This window comes from Oncorhynchus mykiss, chromosome 4 (assembly GCF_013265735.2).
Source record: "Oncorhynchus mykiss isolate Arlee chromosome 4, USDA_OmykA_1.1, whole genome shotgun sequence".
Lineage (NCBI taxonomy): Eukaryota > Metazoa > Chordata > Actinopteri > Salmoniformes > Salmonidae > Oncorhynchus > Oncorhynchus mykiss.
This window is the reverse complement of record NC_048568.1, coordinates 15675845-15698035: the sequence shown is the minus strand read 5'-3', so window position 1 is coordinate 15698035 and position 22191 is coordinate 15675845. Positions and strand designations below refer to the sequence as shown.

The 22191-nt window shown below is 40.5% G+C and overlaps 1 protein-coding gene across 4 annotated transcripts in view; it reads right to left on the bottom strand.

Moving 5' to 3' along the window:
• Positions 1 to 17930: 17930 nt before the first annotated feature.
• LOC110522174 (lethal(3)malignant brain tumor-like protein 3) overlaps positions 17931 to 22191 on the bottom strand; it is a 34351-nt gene continuing 30090 nt past the window's right edge. For 3 of the 4 annotated variants that reach the window (XM_036975733.1, XM_036975734.1, XM_036975735.1), the window contains exon 22: positions 18724 to 19340. In XM_036975733.1, coding sequence (XP_036831628.1) covers positions 19197 to 19340 — 144 coding nt within the window. In that variant the 3' untranslated portion in view covers positions 18724 to 19196. Of the gene's footprint in view, positions 19341 to 22191 lie in introns of all 4 variants that reach the window. The other variant, XM_036975736.1, reaches the window with a different exon arrangement.

Here is a 22191-nt window from a genome sequence, read left to right as displayed (position 1 = left end):
TCATAGAAAGCTCTTCCCCGCCCTCCATTTGGCAAATCTGACCATAATTCTATCCTCCCGATTCCTGCTTACAAGCAAAAACTAAAGCAGGAAATTCAGCTAGCACAGACTGGAATATGTTCCGGGATTCATCCAATGGCATTGAGGAGTATAACACCTCAGTCATTCATCCAATGGCATTGAGGAGTATACCACCTCAGTCATCGGTTTTATCAATAAGTGCACCGACGACGTCGTCCCCACAGTGACCGTACGTACATATCCCAACCAGAAGCCATGGATTACAGGTAAGATCCGCATCGAGCTAAAGGCTAGAGCTGCTGCTTTCAAGGAGCGGGACACTAATCTGGATGCCTAAAATAAATCCCACTATGCCCTCAGATGAACCATCAAACAAGCAAATTGTCAATAAAGGATTAAGATTGAATCCTACACTGCCTCTGACGCTCGTTGGATGTGTCAGGGCTTGCAAACTATTACGGACTACAAAGGGAAACCCAGACGCGAGCTGCCCAGTGACGCGAGCCTATCAGATGAGCTAAATGCCTTTTTATGCTCGCTTCGAGGCAAGCAACACTGAAGCATGCATGAGAGCACCAGCTGTTCTGGATGACTGTGTGATAATGCTCTCAGTAGCCCGATTTTCAAAGCCGCGGGCATAGATGGATTACCAGGACGTGTACTCAAAGCATGTGCGGACCAACTGGCAAGTATCTTCACTGACATTTTCAACCTCTCCCTGACTGAGTCTGTAATACTTACATGTTTCAAGCAGACCACCATAGTCCCTTTGCCCAAGGAAGCGAAAGTAACCTGCCTAAATGATTACTTACATCGATAGCCATGAACTGCATTGAAAGGCTGGTCATGGCTCACATCAACAGCATCCTCCCGGGTACCCTAGACCCACTCTAATTCAAATGTCGCCCCAACAGATCCACAGATGACGCAATCTCAATCGCACTCCACAGTGCCCTTTCCCACCTGGACAAAAGAAACATCTATGTGAGAATGCTGTTCATTGACTACAGCTCAGTGTTCAATGAGACAGCATATTGGGAGGAGGTCAGAGAACTGTCAGTATGGTGTCAGGACAACAACCTCTCCCTCAATGGGAACAAGACAAAGGAGCTGATTGTGGACGACAGAAAAAGGCGGGCCGTACAGGCCCCCATTAACATCAATGGGGCTGTAGTGGAGCGGGTTGAGAGTTTCAAATTCCTTGGTGTCCACATCACCAACAATCTATCATGGTCCAAACACACCAAGACAGTCGTGAAGAGGACACGCCAAACCTTTTCCCCCTCAGGAGACTGAAAATATATGGCATGGGTCCCCAGATCCTCAAAACGTTCTACAGCTGCACCATCGAGAGCATCCTGACCAATTGGATCACCGCCTGGTATGCCAACTGCTTGGCATCTGACCGTAAGGTTCTACAGAGGGTAGTGCGTACGGCTCAGTACATCACCGGGGCCAAGCTTCCTGCAATCCAGAACCTATTTAATAGGCGGTGTCAGAGGAAAGCCCATACTATTACATTGACCCCCCCCCCCCCACCTACATGTACAAATGACCTCAAATTACCTCTAAACCTGACCCCTGTATATAACCTCGTTATTGTTATGTTACTGTCTTACTTTTTATTATCTTTTACCTTAGTTGATTTGATCAGTATTTTCTTAACTCTTCTTGAACTGCACTGTTGGTTAAGGGCCTGTAAGTAAGCATTTCAAGGTAAGGTCTACATTTGTTGTATTCGGCGCATGTGACAAATAAAGTTTTATTGATTTGATATGAGGACCTTGGTGGTTTATTTGTGTGTTATTTATGGCTTTTCCGATTGCTCTAAGAGGGAGGAGTCATTGTGCTGCGGCAAGTTGGGATTAGTCTGGGTAGCATTTGAGACGCAGCCTTGGTGTGATGATAGATACACTGGAGTATCACTCTGCTGTCAATCTAAAGCCAATTTTCTGAGTGTGAGCAGCTGCATGTGGTCACATCCCACTGCATAACTGTCTAATAACATGAGTGAATGGAGCCAGACTAGTGAATCTCAGTGAGGGGACAGGTTTTTATCCATGCATGTCCTGAGATCGTTATCCACACCAGCTGTAACACATTTGAATGTGCTGCATAACACATGCGTGACGAATGTGTACACACAGCACTATAATTGTGGTCTCTTTTTTTGTGTGTACATTCACTATCTTAAACCCTATTAAATTAAGCATATTGTGAGGAGTATTTCTGTTTTATGCAGAAAAGCTGCTGAATTGTGTCAGGGATGTCAGTGAAAGGGCACTGTCTATTTTTCTAGGATGTCATACAACTCAATTTGATGGATACATTATCTTCTGTTGATGGCTGAGATGAATCATGTTCATTGTGTTATTTTTTTTTATATATAGCTCTTTCAGTGAATCCCTCAAAGCCTTTTCCAGATCAGTGACGATGTATGGCATCCTTTAGGCTGCCACGGTTTCCTTGTGACTGTTGTGGTGTGTGAATACATTTGTCATTCATTTCATCTGAATATTGGTCATACATTACAATTACCACGTTAAAGTGAATCCTCCTTGTACATGCTTCACATGCACAGTACATCAGGGCGTACATAGCGGCATCTTGAATATGATACATTTAAGACATTAGATGCTGAACAAAACTCATTTAGGATACATTTATGAAATGTGTTGTTTAAAAAAAAATTAAATACCAATATTCTGGATTATAGCATCTCAACTCAACACAGTCCCAAATACAATCAAATACTCACAGTTCTCAAACTTAAGCTTGTGATAAAATCCACCCACACGAACCCTAGTGGAACAGAAGTGTAGTTCTAGTGACCTTTCCAAACAGTATTCATGTTTGTTTTTTTACCTTTCCTTAACTAGTACGTGTAAATACAGGTCACGTGAACTTATCAATCACATGGAGTCAAAAAACTGGAGGGGGACCTGTTGGTCAGGTCGAGTGTCACAGAAGGTCATTGTGTATTTCCCAGAGGTTAAGTTCAGGAGAGAGGAAAGCGCATCACCCTGCGGAAGAGAGAATGAACACCTGAGGTATTTTGAAGAAAAATCAAAAGGGGTTTGTTTCTGATCTTCTCAGCAACCTTTGTATTAAGCAGCTCTCAGGCGCCCAGCCTTCCTTGGAGTGTATTTCTATAGAAGAGAGCTGAGTAGGTGCTGTGCTGCGGGAGAAACACACACGTAGGGCCAAATGCTGTCTCCCCAGATTAATCTCCTAACGTTCTGCAGGCTGTGTAGGTGTAATCCACCCCCGGGTCTAAAGATAGGTTACCTCTCGCAATTAGGATTTCACATGAAGAAAACTCGTCATCCTGACATTGAAACTAACAAAGACTGGGTAAATCTTGTGGCGACAACGGTCTGGTCTGGATTCAGTCAATATTTTATTGACACAGAAGTTTGCCGTCATTCCTATCTTTTGTGTAAAATGGGGCGGGGGTTCAAAGCGTGATTTTTGGGTCTTATTTTACCCTGACAATTTCTTTGAGTACACTGTTGTCACTGAGTAACTGTTGAGTGATTTGTTAAAAAATAGAAAACCTGATGGAATAGACATTAGTATAATTATGGTCACAAACTGGTTGAAAAATTACTTTTTTTAAAAGTATTTTTACTGACCAGAATATGATGTATTTTTCTGACCACCATATGACCAGCTGGCCATAATTCTGGCCACTATACTATGTGTTATATTATGTACTAGTCAAAGTTAAGACCTCATCATAAACTGGTAATGACCACCTAAATACAGCTTATTACCTACTGTAAAAGTATTGCAGAGGAATATACCAATTAAAGTTTCAATCTGCAACATATTTTTACATTTCAAATAGATCAAGCAATGGCAAAAATGAATCTACATAAAAAAATACACATCTAGGTACATTAATTGTTTCATAATTCAGACATTACATGCATAGAAAGACTGGGACAGAGTATATAAAGGCCCATTGTTTTTTTTTAATTAATGATTCATAAGAGTGGTGTGATGGGGTAAATCCTCATCAAGGACCTCTGAACAGAGAAGGCGAACTGGAGCGTAGTGTCCCTCTTGAAGAGGGGTGTCATGGGTCAGATTTGAAAAGTAGTGGCCCTCTTGAAGAGTGGTGTGATAGGTCAGATCTGCAGTGAAGACAATGGAGCACACACGAGTGGTATGAAAGGCATATTTGCTCCTCTGTCCCTTCATATGGAAGTGGGACATTAACTTATTGGTGATCAATCTGAAACAATTTAAGAAAGAAGATATCAAAACTAGACAGTAGTTGGATAATGATTATTTTTTTTTTACTAATCTCTAAACGGTAAAGTTTTGCTTAATCCTAATACTTGTTGTAGTATTCAAACAACTTTTATAAACATACCCGCTCCATAATCCTGAGGCCATTGTCCCGGACAGAGGTCCCCCCTCCCCAATTGTGGACAGCTTTGCAGTCTTAGAATAAAAAAGGTAAATGCAAAAAATGTATGTATAAAGAGACAAAATATTATATTTTTTAAAAGTTGTGTGTCTGTCATATCATTCCTGACTCACCGATCGAGGTGTCTGTTGAATCAGGACACAAGGGTTTTGCACCTTGAAATAGGATTTGATTTGCTTTACAAACTTATATTAGAATCGGTGCTACTTCAATTGGATCTACTCACAATAAGATCAGGCACTTATGGGCAGCTGAATAGCATGTCTCTTGGGGAACCCAGTCTCAGTGAGACCTGATGCAGAGGAAAAAACGTTACTGATCATCAGCACAGGTAGTACAAACCTAGCTCTTACCAAACGGGTTAGTAGGATTCAATACACATTGAAGATCAACATTTTGCACACAAAACTTACTGTTAATGACTACGGATTTAAGGACGGGTGGTTCTGTTTGCCCCGTTACCTGGGATGTGGCAGAATACTTTACTGGTAACTGAGTGGGTGGCCAAGGACTGCTGACCTGCATCAGGTCATTGACAAGTTTCATGAACTGTAAAGACAGAAGCCAATCATTATTAACCATTAAGTTCATTAACCTAGCTACTACCGAAGACGGAAGGTTTTCACTAAGTTAGACTTAGCCTAGCAATTATATTGACTATGTTGCCCCTCAAAAATATGGCAGTCAGGCAGACAGCGAGATGGACAGAAAAACATATGCCTGTAAATAGCCAATCAGTTCCAACTAAAACAGATTCCAATCCAAGTTTTAGTTGGAACTGATATGCCTACCTCCTTATTTAGCTACTGAAATGTAAATAAAACTAGTGCACACATGTTAATTGCTTAAAAGCTTTAAGGGAAAATATAATTGTCATATTTTCAGGAGCAATAATTGTTTACTAATTATTGACGGAAATAATTGGGATACAAATTGGGGTTTTGTAAATCCTGGTAGATTGTAATAAGATATTGAAATTAAAGGCAAATGTGTTATTTGTTCAATTCTGAAAACAAGTTTAGTTAGTCAATAGAACATCCAAATTGCATTCAGTGGAACAGAAGAACATGTGCAGCACAATAAACAGTGCAATTGGCTGACACAGACAAAAGATTACCGTTAGAAGCCAACACACACAGCAAGCTACCAGATATCATTCATTTAAAAAAAAAAACATGATTTAATTGCACTGCGTTTTAACGGCAGTCAATTTTTGTAAGGGTTTCCTGTATATTGTACATGTTTATCATACACGCTGATACCCTAGAACAAATGTTATGGATAGAATGTTCACTTTTCAATTGGGTGGACCGCAACTACAAAAAACATTGCCATAGCTTGTCGTAAAATCAAAGAGCATTTATAGCGTCAGAGATTGTCTAAATTAGGGACCATCTCTGATAGATATAGGACCATAGAGACTGTCAACATTGCTTGCTTGCTAATGACCTAACAAATGGGATGACATGGAGGTGAAATATATCATGTTTCCTGTTTTTTTTAAAATTGGTTTCATCACCTGCCGGATAAAAACCTCAAATGGCCATAGTCTTGAAAAAGTGAATTGAGCTGGATACACTGAAGTAGACTCGGCCCGAGCACCATTAGCCGGAGGCCAGAGTAATATGATTCTGCTGGATTCGAGAAGAGCTTGGCCCACATGAAGGCCCCCAAGTCCGAGTCCATGCCGAGTCCCTCAAGTCTCAAACAGAATAGGCCTGAGCCCAGCGTGTTGACTGGGTACAGTGTGCCATGAGACCGTAACCCACTTTGGGGGTCTCTGTCAGCTGTTGTTTGCCAGCTGTATCATGGGAACCCTGCTGAAAAAGAACATTACTCCAATTGTAATAATTGTAATGGTTCTAGTGTCATATATCCCATGGATAATGGCCCCAAACACTGTGTACATGTTTATATAGATTGGTTTCAATTCACTGAGTAGCATTTAGATAACTGGACAGTAGTTAAATCAGATTTGAACCATAAACCATACAGTGCCTTGCGAAAGTATTCGGCCCCCTTGAACTTTGCGACCTTTTGCCACATTTCAGGCTTCAAACATAAAGATATAAAGCTGTATTTTTTTGTGAAGAATCAACAACAAGTGGGACACAATCATGAAGTGGAACGACATTTATTGGATATTTCAAACTTTTTTAACAAATCAAAAACTGAAAAATTGGGCGTGCAAAATTATTCAGCCCCTTTACTTTCAGTGCAGCAAACTCTCTCCAGAAGTTCAGTGAGGATCTCTGAATGATCCAATGTTGACCTAAATGACTAATGATGATAAATACAATCCACCTGTGTGTAATCAAGTCTCCGTATCAATGCACCTGCACTGTGATAGTCTCAGAGGTCCGTTAAAAGCGCAGAGAGCATCATGAAGAACAAGGAACACACCAGGCAGGTCCGAGATACTGTTGTGAAGAAGTTTAAAGCCGGATTTGGATACAAAAAGATTTCCCAAGCTTTAAACATCCCAAGGAGCACTGTGCAAGCGATAATATTGAAATGGAAGGAGTATCAGACCACTGCAAATCTACCAAGACCTGGCCGTCCCTCTAAACTTTCAGCTCATACAAGGAGAAGACTGATCAGAGATGCAGCCAAGAGGCCCATGATCACTCTGGATGAACTGCAGAGATCTACAGCTGAGGTGGGAGACTCTGTCCATAGGACAACAATCAGTCGTATATTGCACAAATCTGGCCTTTATGGAAGAGTGGCAAGAAGAAAGCCATTTCTTAAAGATATCCATAAAAAAGTGTTGTTTAAAGTTTGCCACAAGCCACCTGGGAGACACACCAAACATGTGGAGAAGGTGCTCTGGTCAGATGAAACCAAAATTGAACTTTTTGGCAACAATGCAAAACGTTATGTTTGGCGTAAAAGCAACACAGCTGAACACACCATCCCCACTGTCAAACATGGTGGTGGCAGCATCATGGTTTGGGCCTGCTTTTCTTCAGCAGGGACAGGGAATATGGTTTAAATTGATGGGAAGATGGATGGAGCCAAATACAGGACCATTCTGGAAGAAAACCTGATGGAGTTTGCAAAAGACCTGAGACTGGGACGGAGATTTGTCTTCCAACAAGACAATGATCCAAAACATAAAGCAAAATCTACAATGGAATGGTTCAAAAATAAACATATCCAGGTGTTAGAATGGCCAAGTCAAAGTCCAGACCTGAATCCAATCGAGAATCTGTGGAAAGAACTGAAAACTGCTGTTCACAAATGCTCTCCATCCAACCTCACTGAGCTCGAGCTGTTTTGCAAGGAGGAATGGGAAAACATTTCAGTCTCTCGATGTGCAAAACTGATAGAGACATACCCCAAGCGACTTACAGCTGTAATCGCAGCAAAAGGTGGCGCTACAGAGTATTAACTTAAGGGGGTTGAATAATTTTGCACGCCCAATTTTTCAGTTTTTGATTTGTTAAAAAAGTTTGAAATATCCAATAAATGTCGTTCCACTTCATGATTGTGTCCCACTTGTTGTTGATTCTTCACAAAAAATACAGTTTTATATCTTTATGTTTGAAGCCTGAAATGTGGCAAAAGGTCGCAAAGTTCAAGGGGGCCGAATACTTTCGCAAGGCACTGTAGGTCTTTAGCACGTCGCATGCCTACTGAGAAGGATATTATATACTGTTCATGGCCTTATTAACTGTATAGATACCACATCATATTATAACCAATTCTAACCATGAAATATGTTATCCTCATGGTTTTCTTTTATTCACAGTCTTTTAATTATGAAAAACTAAATCAGTATGATATATCTGAGTTCTGATCAGTATGAGGATCATGCCTTGAGGAAAACTCGCTTGAGCAAACATCAGTGACCTACCGAGCCTTTGTCTTGTATTTTCCTCCAGCTACAGTTACCTCATATCCCCCTAGAGTGCATCTCCTCCACTCTCTTCTCCTCTCTTCTCCTGAACTCGCTCCTCTTCTTACAGTGGGTCAAGCTCAAGGCCAATTTCTTCAATAATGCCTGGTATAAAGGAGATTCCTGAAGGACGGTGCTATTGAATTAGAAAGGTGGACAGACGGTCTGAATACACTTAGCAAAGGACAAAAAGAGATCTAAACCCTTGGCACCATAATTCCTGTTATAGTTGGTGGATGTGAAATCTACATAATCATCTGTTGTGCAAACCTCAGTTGCAATGGTTCCATTTATATCAGGTGTAGAAGCATTCAGGTGTAGAAGCATTCTGTTGGCAGTGAAGAAGAAATGTGTTCACTAAAAGAAATATCCCCCAGAGCATCTGTTGCGTATGAGTTTTTACTGAACCTTCTCATCGTACTACACCTGGTAACACGTACTTTCAGTGTAGCCTACATGTTTTTGACCAGGGTAATATGGTAAGATGGGAAGCTGCCTATACCAAATTGGAGAAGCCGTGGTCCATCCCAGACAGATCTCTAGTTACAGCAGATGCATTAGCCTGTCTCCCAGGGAAGTGTTGGCCCTACTGATGCTGACACACTCTTTCCCCAAACACGGAGAGCTTCAACTCCAACTGAAAATCAGCCACGGAAACTTGGCTATTGTTAATCGCAAACCTCAAAAGTCCTACTTTCCATACTGTTCTCAGTGTTTACTGGCATGTCCGTTCTTTACTCGACTGAAGGAAGTCATAATAACACTTACTTGGCACTGAGGCTGAGCAGATTTGAGATGTAGCTTGGAGCTAAATGGACAAAAAAACTCGGCTGAATCATGAACAAGCTAATTGTCATGAAATACTGAACCCCTCAAACATGGGGGCTATAAAAAAAAAAATCTACAGTTTCCAGCCCTTCTAATGCTCATCAGCTGTATTTTAGTCTGGAGGACATTTGAAGAATAGACTGCCATACAGCTGCAGTGGCAGGGACTGATAGTGTGTGCCAGCTTCTAATGTCACTTTCTCTGAAATGAGACATGGCATTCACGTTTTTCTTTGCATAGCTCCATTGTGTCACCCCCACAAATGAACATTGTGAAGTGTTTAACATAAAGAGAGCGTTTATTTATTCAGCAATGGTCTATATCTTTGAACTGTGTCTTTCAGCAGATGTCTGTGACGTCATTCTGAAATAGAAATATGATTGGGAGGAAAGGGTTTACAGGCAAACACGCACACACGTACATGGCAATGACGCCGATCTAAAATACAGAGAACAAGAGATGGTGTCTCCATGGTAACGAGGATGCTGGTTGCTGTGGCAGCATGGCAGGAAAACCTTAGTTAGTTGAAGACCTATTACACAAAGAAAAGCAGTGATTCACACACACTTACGGTCTGATGCTGAAAAGCATAGTCTTCCCCTGTAATTACTTTAGTCATTTAGTTGATTGAATAATATGATGTCTTAATAAGACAATAAAGATGCACTCTGGGATATAAAGCACAACAAATTCGTAACATATTGCACAAATTGTATTTGTAACATATCACACGAATTACAAAATGTGTATGATATACGAATTGCAAAATTCGTAGCATATTACGCAAAATGGATGGCGTAGTACACAATTGGATGACCACTACTTTCAAAACTACTGGCTGAAATTATGCCAAGTTCAAGAGTGCATCTTTAATTCACATCTCCTTTTGTTAAATTGACATCCGTACCGTGTATCTTCATTCAGTCTGTGCTGATGTGAAGACATTGTGAGTGTCCTGTGCCATAGAGTAATATAATTTTGATCATGAGGTGATGAGGTCTTGTCGATGTTCAGTTGGTTGCAAAAATGTTTTCTAAACGTATCCCAACTGTATCACATATAAGGTTTTTCCGTCTGGTCACAAACAGCTGATGTGTTGTGCATTGAAGTCCACAAGCGAAGGTAAAAGGTGAGAGGAGAGTAGCGCGTAGATGTGAGAAGGAATTAACGAGCAAAGTGATCATGCTGTTTGTATGTGGCTGCTATGAAAGTGAACTGTGATTCTGTTGAAAAACGCTTCTTAAACAAAAGCAAACATACCTGAATTTGTCCAATAGAAACTCTCATTTGCAACTGTTAGACTAATGATTACAACCTAGATCAGCTAGATGCAGGCAAGAGTTTGAAAGGTGGAATTGAATGTGTCACTGTCTGTCACCTTGATTACTCTAATGCTTCTCTCGACCTGTGCACCTTCGTTGTAAACTTTTATTTATAGCCTAGGTTGTAGCAACCTCATGATGGGTACAGGGAAAATGTTTGTATTATGTAGTAACCTTAACCTATCGATGTTACATTGAGCTGGGTGAATGGACAATGAATGACATTCATCCAATATCCTGTAATAGAAATAAGGCCATGCTCATGAAAATAATAATCGTCCCCCCTAATCTTAAATGGCACGACCACCACTGCAACAGACAATGGATAGCCAGTTCAGCGGGAATTATTGATTCATAATAAATCAAAGTCAAACATTTAGAATCTGTATGATCTGTTTAGAAAATCTTAAGGTGTTGTTGTTCTGGCAGGCTGATCTTTTCTTTATACATCTATTAGGGATTTTCTCCTGCCTTCCTGGTCTCATTATCCATAATCTTTCTTTTTGATCTAGAATTAAACTATGACTGGTTAAAACTCAGTTACATGCTAGTGGGAACAATAGGCTCTTATTATGTGTAAGATATTACCATCATTGAAAGAGAAAATTATTATTCAATTGGATAGACTACAAACAGTCAGAATATACATATTTGCCTTGTAGTGTAGGCTACATCTGCCTCTGTCATCATCCTGGATGTGCATCATCCTGGTCATAGACTGGCACTGGTCAGGGGCTTCCCAAGAAATTGCCTTACAGGCTGAGTGAGGTAATAGTGTGGAACATCTGCTCTATTATCAAGGGACTAACATCAGTGTAGAAGACTTGGTACAACTGGAAAAGTGATAGGTTATCAGATTTGGCTGCTGATTCCTGTTTTGCATAATTGGGAGAAGAATTCTGGAGCACTTTGATGACGTGATAAGGCCAGGCTGGGCCAGGCTAATTCAGCCAAATCTCACTTGGCTGTGACCGGGCCATATTGTTTTATCATTCTCCTCTCTTTCCCCTTTTACCCTGATCATTGCCATTTGGCTTGGATTTGAAGCTGAACTTGGATTGTCAGACTATTATGCCACAAAATCCTGCATTTGCAGAAAAGGAGCGGAGGTTGATTTGACTGTAATACTTCTTACTGCTAGGGGTTCCGCTAGCGGAACCCTCGACAACATTCCCACTGAAAAGGCAGTGCGCGAAATTCAAAAATATTTTTTTGAAATATGTAACTTTCACACATTAAGTGCAATACACCAAATGAAAGATACATTTCTTGTTAATCTACCCATCGTGTCTGATTTCAAAAAGGCTTTACAGCAAAAGCACAACGTATGATTATGTTAGGTCAGAGCCAGGTCACAAAAATACACACAGCCATTTCTCCAGCCAAAGAGAGGAGTCACAAAAAGCAGAAATAGAGATAAAATGAATCGCTAACCTTTGATGATCTTCATCAGATGACACTCATAGGACATCATGTTACACAATACATGTATGTTTTGTTCAATAAAGTTCATATTTATATCCAAAAATCTCAGTTTACATTGACGCGTTTCGTTCAGTAATGTTTTGCTTCCAAAACATCCGGTGATTTTGCAGAGAGCCACATCAATTTACAGAAATACTCATAATAAACATTGATAAAAGATACAAGTGTTATTCACAGAATTAAAGATATACTTCTCCTTAATGCAACCACTGTGTCAGATTTTTTTTAAAACGTTACCGAAAAAGCAAACCATGCAATAATCTGAGTACGGCGCTCAGACGACAAATCAAGCCAAAGAGATATCCGCCATGTTGGAGTCAACAGAAGTCAGAAATAGCATTATAAATATTCACTTACCTTTGACGATCTTCATCAGAATGCACTCCAAGGAATCCCAGTTCCACAATAAATGTTTGATTTGTTCGATAAAGTTCATCATTTATGTCCAAATAGCTCCTTGTTGACGCACAAGCATTTATGTCCAAATAGCTCATGACGCACGAGCAGACAAAAAGTCCAAAAGTTCCGTTACAGTCTGTGGAAACATGTCAAACGAAGTATAAAATCAATCTTTAGGTTGTTTTAACATATATCTTCAATAATGTTCCAACCGGAGAATTCCTTTGTCTTCAGAAATGCAATGGAAGAGAGCTTGCTCTCACGTGAACGAGCGTCACGAACTCGTGGCGCTCTGCCAGACCACTGACTCAAAGAGCCCTACTTCACAGTAGAAGCATCAAACAAGGTTCTAAAGACTGTTGACATCTAGTGGAAGCATTAGGAAGTGCAATTTGACCCCATAGACACTGTGTTTTCGATAGGCCAAAAGTTGAATAACTACAAACCTTAGATTTTTCTCAGGTTTTCGCCTGCCATATGAGTTCTGTTATACTCAGACATCATTCAAACAGTTTTAGAACTTCAGAGTGTTTTCTATCCAAATCTACTAATAATATGCATATATTAGCAACTGGGACTGAGTAGCAGGCAGTTTACTCTGGGCAAGCTTTTCATCCAAACGTGAAAATGCTGCCCCCTATCCCAAACAGGTTTAAAAGGGTTACAGCTCTGTTTTCACAAAGCAGAACATTCCAATCCATTCCACAATATTCCAGTAAAATGAGCTGCAACATTATGTGGCATGTACAGTGCATTTGGAAAGTATTCAGACCCCTTGACCTTTTCCACATTTTGTTACGTTACAGATTTATTCTAAAATGGATTGAATAGTTTTTTCCCCTCATCAATCTACACACAATATGCTATAATGACAAAGCAAAACCAGGTTTTTAAATTGTTTTGTTCTTTGTTGAAGCACCTTTGGCAGTGATTACAGCCTTGAGTCTTCTTGGGTATGATGCTATAAGCTTGGCACACCTGTATTTGGGGAGTTTCTCCCATTCTTCTCTGCAGATCCTCTCAAGCTCTGTCAGGTTGGATGGGGAGCATTGCTGCACAGCTATTTTCAGGTCTCTCCAGAGATGTTCGATCAGGTTCAAGTCCGGGCTCTGGCAGGGCCACTCAAGGACACTCCTGTGTTGTCTTGGCTGTGTGCTTAGGGTCATTTTGCTGTTGGAAAGTGAACCTTAACCCCAGTCTGAGGTCCTGAGCACTTTGGAGCAGGTTTTCATCAAGGATTTCTTTGTACTTTGCTCCGTTCATCTTTCCCTTGATCCTGACTAGTCTCCCAGTCCCTGCCGCTGGGAAACTAGTCAGGATCTGCCACCACCATACTTTTCCGTAGGGATGGTGCCAGGGTTCCTTCAGACGTGACGCTTGCATTCAGGCCAAAGAGTTCAATCTTGGTTTCATCAGACCAAAGAATCTGTTTCTCACGGTCTGAGAGTCCTTTAGGTGCCTTTTGGAAAACTCCAAGCGGGCTGTCATGTGCCTTTTACTGAGGAGTGGCTTCCGTCTGGCCACTCTACCATAAAGGCCTGATCGGTGGAATGCTGCAGTGATGATTGACAGAGCTCCAGAACCTTTCAGAAGGACAGAGTGACCATTGGGTTCTTGGTCACCTCCCTGACCAAGGCCTTTCTCCCCCGATTTTTCAGTTTGGTCGGGTGGCCATCTCTAGAAAGAGTCTTGGTGGATCCAAACTTCTTCTATTTAAGGATGACGTAGCCACTGGGTTCTTAGGTACCTTCGATGCTGCAGAAATGTTGTGCCTCAAAACAATCCTGTCTAGGAGCTCTACGGACAGTCAATTATTCTGATCATGTCCAATCAATTGAATTTACCACAGGTGGACTCCAACTAAGTTGTAGAAACAACTCAAGGATGATCAATGGAAACAAGATGCACCTAAACTCAATTTCGAGTCTCATAGCAAAGGGTCTGAATACATATGTAAATAAGGTATCTGTTTTTTATTTTTAGTAAATGTGCAAACATTTCGCTTTGACATTATGGGTTATTGTGTGTAGATTGATGAGGTCCAAAAAATATTTAATCCATTTCAGAATAATGGTGTAACATAACAAAATATGCAAAAAGGGAAGGGGTTTGAATACTTTCCGATTGCACTGTATTAATAATAATCAGGAATGACAGTGAAATTGGTTTGTCATATGCATATTGCTCATATGCCACATACATTACGAGGATGATCCACATGTGATGGAGGATTAATAAACTGAAGTTAGGATCTTTTCCCTGGCTAATCAAAAACTGCTGCTGGGCTCAACAGCATTCCTCTATTAGAGAGATAATGGCTGATGCATTTTTGCTTTGTCAGTCTGCTGTGTGAGAGCATATGACCTCTTTTCACTGTAGCTTTAAGGCCAAGTCTCCCAGAGTTGCTGTGTTTCTGGAGGAGGGAGAGAAGGGCTGGGAATTAGCTGTGTGTGTGTGGGATAATTGGGCTTCTCCAGCTGCTGGATCACAGGGTGCTCCACAGGAAATCCCACAACGGCATTCACATTCCAGGAGGAAATGACAATGTTGTGCGCGTCATTGCCCCATGTAGGAAACTATTAAGAATGTAGGCTATGAGCTGATGCTGTTTTTTAAACAGACTTTAAAATCTATGCAAATGTCTTTAAAGTATACACTAAGTTTTTCTAGCCAATCTAGCACTAAAAGTGAGAAAATGTACAGCACACAAGTTGATCATGAATGATTAAAGTAACTGTCCAGTGTTTCCAAATTTCTATTAAATATGACCAATAATGAATTACAATATGAGTGAAATAGTTTTCCTTAGAAATTTTAAAAATTAAGTATGTTAAAAAGCATATTTTCTGTGTTGAAATGGTGTGGGCGTACCCCGGTGGCGGTTAGTGGCATGCGAGATAAGGGAGGACAATATTTTTATATAAGTATGGCCTTATTTCTATTGCAGCATATTGGATGACTGTCATTCATATTCCATTCTCCCAACTCAATGTAACATCGATAGGTTTAGCCTCCAAACATGATATTCGAATTTGCACTATACCCATCATGTGGCTGCTACAACCTAGCCTACAAATGAATGTTTATAACGTAGGTGAACACGTAATAAGACAAATTGTAGTAATTACATTTTCATTCGCTTGTGGACTTCAGTGCACAACACAACAGCTGTCTGTGACCAGGCGCAAAAACTATCCAAGTCAAACCTTCATAACATAACCGCTAACCGCTACATTGTTCTCACTATGTTAATGTTGTAGTTAACAAACTAAAATGAACGCATTAGTAAACCCACAATCCAATCCATGTGTACAATCACGCAGTACAGTGTAGAGCAAGCAGTTTAGCAGTGACACCGGCGGGCCCCAGTGGAAATAAACAAATAAAACCGAAAGCTTTTTTGTTGTTGTATTTCTTATTATGTGATCAAATAGAAACGCATTGAACAACACATTCAGAAATGGCAAAAAATACAGTAAAAAAATAAATAATTTAGGAATAAGGTTTTGAAGTGTTTGTCCTATATCTAGGTGATAAAACTACCTCCATACTTCCATTAATTTGTATGGGTTACCTTCAGATGAGTTCAGTGACACTTGTGGAACACCATTGACTCTCCCCTTTCCACAGTCATATTAGTGTGTAGCCCAAGAGGTTCGGACGCTACAAACATTTTCATGAGAAGACAGATTTTGGGGATGTCTCCTGGTCTGACAAACACTTTCAACCGCAGATGCAGATGGGTGAAATAGGCAGATGGGGATTTTTTAAAAGTATGTTCATTAGATTGACACACAGGATTTGACACAGGATAAGGATTTTAAATCAGTTATTTGGTGACATGTACATATATTTAGTATAGTTTTATCTAAAAAGGATAACTCTAATGTTTCGAAGGATGGTGTGGGCATATACCGGTCATAAAGAATATTCATGAGAGTAGACTGCTGATTGGATATCATCCTCTATGAGGAAATAGCCAGCATTTTTGATACGGTCTGTTTGAGATGCAAGTTTGAGGTGTTTTTTTTCTATAATTTATGCTTTGGCCAGAAATATGAGTATAGGATGAGTAAAACATATAATTTGTGTATAAATTAACGGAATATGAACTTTTAAAAGTGAGATTTTCAATGGACAGTTACTTTAATAACACCAATTGAACTATCCATTATAATGAATCAGGATTCATTGTTAATTATAAAATTATCAGTCACAACAATTTTCCACTAAAGTTAATTTTCTAATTAAAAAAATGCCTAAAAGATGGTGGCTCTCTGCCACCCTACTCCAACTCAAAATTGAAAGAGGCAATCATGAGATTACATTGTCATTAGAAACATAATAATCATAGGAAATTTTGCTTGGGAGCAGAAATCGGAAATAATAGCATAATTGCATTTCACATCTGATCCTCTCTACCAAATGTCAGTCAGGGCCAAACGTAATAAATTTACATTTGAATTCATTATCAGCCAAGTTCATGGACTGTTTTGTGTCTGAGGGCACATGTAGAATTATTCAAGCAGTGTAATAACAATCTGGAACATAGCCCTCGTCTATCTGCAATCTGCACTGTGCCCTAGCTACAGTATGTTTGTTTATTCATGTGCATATGCATTCATAATCTCATAAGTCTGTGAGCTTGTTAGCTAAAAATAAGTTGCTCCTTTGTTGGAGAGAAAAATAGCACCAAACGTCATGATAAATATTCATTACAAGGCAAAAATAGATGCATGTACCAGCTTGAGCTGGACATTTCCAGAAGATACCAACAACTGTCATGCTCTGGCTGCAGAGGTATTGGAGGCAATTGACTCTTATACTGTTTTTCTACAGCTATCTGCCTTTTTAGGGTAAAAGGAAATATTCCCCCTGAAGCTAGTCATCTGTAAGTAACCAACCTAATCTAGAGTCCTCCATGGGAAAAGGCTATTCGATAACAGAGTGTGTACAGAACACTTTCCTTCGCACCAAACATTGAATTAAGTTCAAATCATATAGATACATCAGGAATCTGTGGTAATACCTATTTCTAAATTCTGTTGAAAATCTTTATGCTTTGCAGTACATAATACATTTCCATTCTGAAATCCTGTGAAAGACAAAAACACAGCAAAGACAATGATCCCTTGACAAACTTTCCAGCTTAGATTCTTAGTTGGAGGCGATTTAGAAGAATGGAGCGCTGACACAATGATCAAACATCAGTTGTCAGATGATTTGTACATGGAATAAGGAGTAATAGAAAATGAAGGATTGTGTTAAACCATGCGAAAGGGTTCACTGCATGAAAAGAGAACAAGTGAGTTATGTTTCCCTTCTTAGGGTAATAAATATGACATGGTGACAATAGGAAGAATATAGCACTTTGTGACAGGATGTGAAAATTCTTTGAGATTATAGTGAGATTAGTAATATTCTTGTACTGAACACTTCAACAAAGCCAAAGTGGCTTTAGTGTACCCTGGAAGGAGAACAGAGGTAACACCTGGGACACAAGTAGACTTAACAGTAACAGAAGAGGCAGCCTTAGTGTACTTCTCGTTGTATTTATTTGTGAGTCAATGCAGGTGGAATTAAAGGCTTCATCATTATATTAGCTTCAGAAATAGCAAGCTCTTTCCCCATTTACATTATTTTGCATAATTCTGCACACAGCAGTCTCACCCACCGGTATGAGATTTAAATAAATAAATAACAGCAAAACATAAACCGGCATTTTGTTCTCTTTAGGCGTCGGCAAAGCAAATTGAAATAGCACATTTACAGTCAACGTTATTTAAAGAACACTAAGTATGCTATTTGAGATTATCAGCAACGTACCTATTCAATTATATTTAACAATTGCAGTACATAAATCAACAATAGTGAACAATTGTCCACATGAAGAAATACCCATGTCCATATAGATAGCCTTTTGTTTTATATTTCATTCAATCAACCAAACCCGTTCCCTGGGTTTGGTACATTAAAGTACTGTAAACAGACACTTGTCACTGCTCCAGAGGGCCTGAGCAGTACTGATGAGGTGACTGTACAGTACACAGGAGAAAGAAAACAGACCAAGATGACCCACGTTGGTCTTTATACAGGTACTGTGTATTGCTATCCATAAAACATAAGAGTTGGGGGCATTTACCATGGGGAAATTAAATGCAGGGCCTGGTGCATTGAATTATTACAGTAGGGTGCCCCTGTTGGTTTGGTGAGAGAATAAAAATCCCTTTCCCCTCTCGGTTGAAATATACAGCCTTCTCCTGCAGCACCCCCAACCCATCAGACAGACAGAAGTGACAAGGATCAAAAATCATGATTACTTTCTCATGAATGTATTCATTTCTCTTGACCTGTATGACGTCGGCATTCCAGAGAGACTGGAACAGCTAAAGCCAATCATCTTCTATAATACCAGAGACCCCCCGTGCAGATGGCACTTTCTACATGATGAAAAGTTGCTTGATTGTGATGCACTAAAGGAAATCTGAAGGGTGATAAACTCATAGTCCTCTGCATTTCCAGATTCAGTTTTTAAGTAGATCGAACAGCTTCGTGGCACCGCGCCAACACGAATATAAAAAAAAATATGAAAATGACAATCCTATTGGAGATTCCTATTGGAGATTCTCAGTATGCAATGTGGTTGTCTTAAAAATAAAAAAAAGAAGAAGAGCTTGTGCAATTCGGTTCGCATGAGATGCATCCGCTGGGAAGGACGGTTCTTTGTGCTTCACATCTTTGTCTGTAGACCTCCTAAGGGGAGAACAAAAAGAAAGAAAAAAATAGTAGCCTCCCATCTTCGTCAGAGCTCATTACATGCCGATTCCTCCGCCGTCTTGAACATCAAGATGGAGTTGTAGATCTTAATGGCTGGACCCAGCTTGATGCTCATGATCCTCACCAAGTCAACCTGGGTCAACAGCAAGAAGGCTTCGCCATCTATTTGCTGGACAAGAACATGGGAGGGAGGGAAGAGTTAGAGAAGTCTCACATTTTAAAATGGGCACCATCAAAGCACTTTCCTAATGACCATTTTTGCCTAAGGAATATGTTTGACATTCAACATCCAATATCACGCAGTTAAGACATAGCGGTGCTCAAATAATTCCCTTCAAAGCAAGGTTTTTTAAAGGATTCTCCACCACGAGGGTTATGCAAATGTTCATGCCTCATTAGAGGGGGTGTTATTCAGAGGTTGAGTCATATTCTACTTTTAACAACCTGTCATAAAATCACTCGCTGTTACCGCTGACAGAATGGCACAATATGAACATAAATTCATGAGAACCACGAGAAGAATTTCCTGTGTTTAATGACTTGGATAATCTGTAGAGAATACCCAAATAGGCCTAATTGAGTGGGCGAATCAAAGTACACTTTTTTTTTGCCTTAAACCACAGGCCTCTGGGACAATTAAGTTATAGAATTGTTTGTGAACAATTGTTTTCATTGCGTCACAAAAGCAATACAATCAGTAATAGTTTTAAGAGATTATTTGAGGATTAATACAATATACCCATTTGTAGAAAAGATGACCAAAGACTACCTATCCCCAATCCAAGTCTTTGTTTCTGGAGCTGAAAATACTCTGGTTTGATGGGAGAATGAAATTATGGAGGACACGTGAGAGTGAATCAGGCGTCCACCAGCAGACTGTGTGACAGCTGTTTCTAGTGACAGCTGCTCTGTTTGCAGTCCCCAGTCAGTCAATCAGTCAGTCAGTCAGGGACTAGCACTGCATGTCTTATGTATTACTGCTTCCACCACTCAATTTAGCTCCAGAGAAATATGTCTTGAGTTGCCTTTATTAGCCATTGGAACAGCTGGGTAATCCTTTAGTCGTTAACAGTTCTATAAAGTGACTCCATTCATGAATGTCAATCAAGCTGCCAGCATATTCATTATTTTCCCCATTGACCCACTGCCTCAAGTAGAGAGGTTCATGGACACAACAATTATCAATATGCCAACATTTATCTCTAAGGTCCGTTAGTTGAACTACTGAACTCATACAACCCTTACACCTCTACTACACTGCATTAATAAAAGTTGTCATTTAAAAGCTACATCCATTGGTGAGTTTTGCAGAGGCACTTAAAACTTCTTAAGCAGACTCAGATGAGACCACACCATTATAAAAGATAATGTGAAGGTAATGCATCAGATGAAACCAAAATTGGATCTTTATAATCCCACAACAGACAGATTAATGGGAAGTCCTTTTCCCAGAAGCCAGTGTGCGTGTCAGTGGAGGCTCCTCAGCTCCCAGCTGTGCCCTGGACACCATATGTGAATTGATTGCCCCCCATCTATCTTCAGAGTTCGTTCTGTTAGGTGACCTAAACTGGGATATGCTTAACACCCAAGCAGTCCTACAATCTAAACTAGATGCCCTCAATCTCACACAAATTATCAAGGAACCCACCAGGTACAACACTAAATCCGTAAACATGGGCACCCTCATATATATTATCCTGACCAACTTGCCCTCTAAATACACCTCTGATGTTTTCAATCAGGATCTCAGCGATCACTGCCTCATTACCTGCATCCGCTATGGGTCCACGGTCAAACGACCACCCCTCATCACTGTCAAACGCTCCCTAAACTGTCATAGACCTATATCCATCCTGCCCTGCCTTTCTAAAGTCTTCGAAAGCCAAGTTAATAAACAGATCACTGACCATTTTGAATCCCACCGTACCTTCTCCGTTGTGCAATCCGGTTTCCGAGCTGGTCACGAGTGCACCTCAGCCACGCTCAAGGTACTAAACGATATCATAACCGCAATCGATAAAAGACAGTACTGTGCAGCCATCTTCATCGACCTGGCCAATGCTTTAGACTCTGTCAATCACCGTATTCTTATCAGCAGACTCAACAACCTTGGCTTCTCAAATTACTGCCTCGCCTGGTTCACCAACTACTTCTCAAGAGTTCAGTGTGTCAAATCGGAGGGCCTGTTGTCCGGACCTCTGGCAGTCTCTATGGGGTTCAATTCCCAGCCGACTCTTTTCTCTGTATATATCAACGATGTCGCTCTTGCTGCTGGTGATTCTCTGATCCACCGTATGCAGACGACACCATATACTCTGGCCCTTCTTTGGACACTGCGCTAACTAACCTCCAGACGGGCTTCAATGCCATACAACTCTCCTTCCGTGGCCTCCAACTGCTCTTAAATGCCAGTAAAAACAAATGCATGATTTTCAACCGTTCACTGCCTGCACCTGCCCGCCCGTCCAGCATCACTACTCTGGACGGTTCTGACTTAGAGTATGTGGACAACTACAAATACCTAGGTGTCTGGCTAGACTGTAAACTCTCCTTCCAGACTCATATTAAACATTTCCAATCCAAAATGAAATCTAGTATCGGCTTCCTATTTCACAACAAAGCCTCCTTCACTCACGCTGCCAAACATACCCTCGTAAAACTGACTATTCTACCAATCCTCGACTTCGGTGATGTCATTTACAAAATAGCTTCCAATACTCTACTCAGCAAACTGGATGCAGTCTATCACAGTGCCATCCGTTTTGTCACCAAAGCCCCTCATACCTCCCACCACTGCGACCTGTATGCTCTAGTAGGCTGGCCCTCGCTTCATATTCGTTGCTAGATCCACTGGCTCCAGGTCATCTATAAGTCTATGCTAGGTAAAGCTCCACCTTATCTCAGCTCTACCAAGTCACGATAACAATACCAACCCGTAGCACGCGCTCCAGAAGGTATATCTCACTGGTCATCCCCAAAGCCAACACCTCCTTTGGCCACCTTTCCTTCCAATTCTCTGC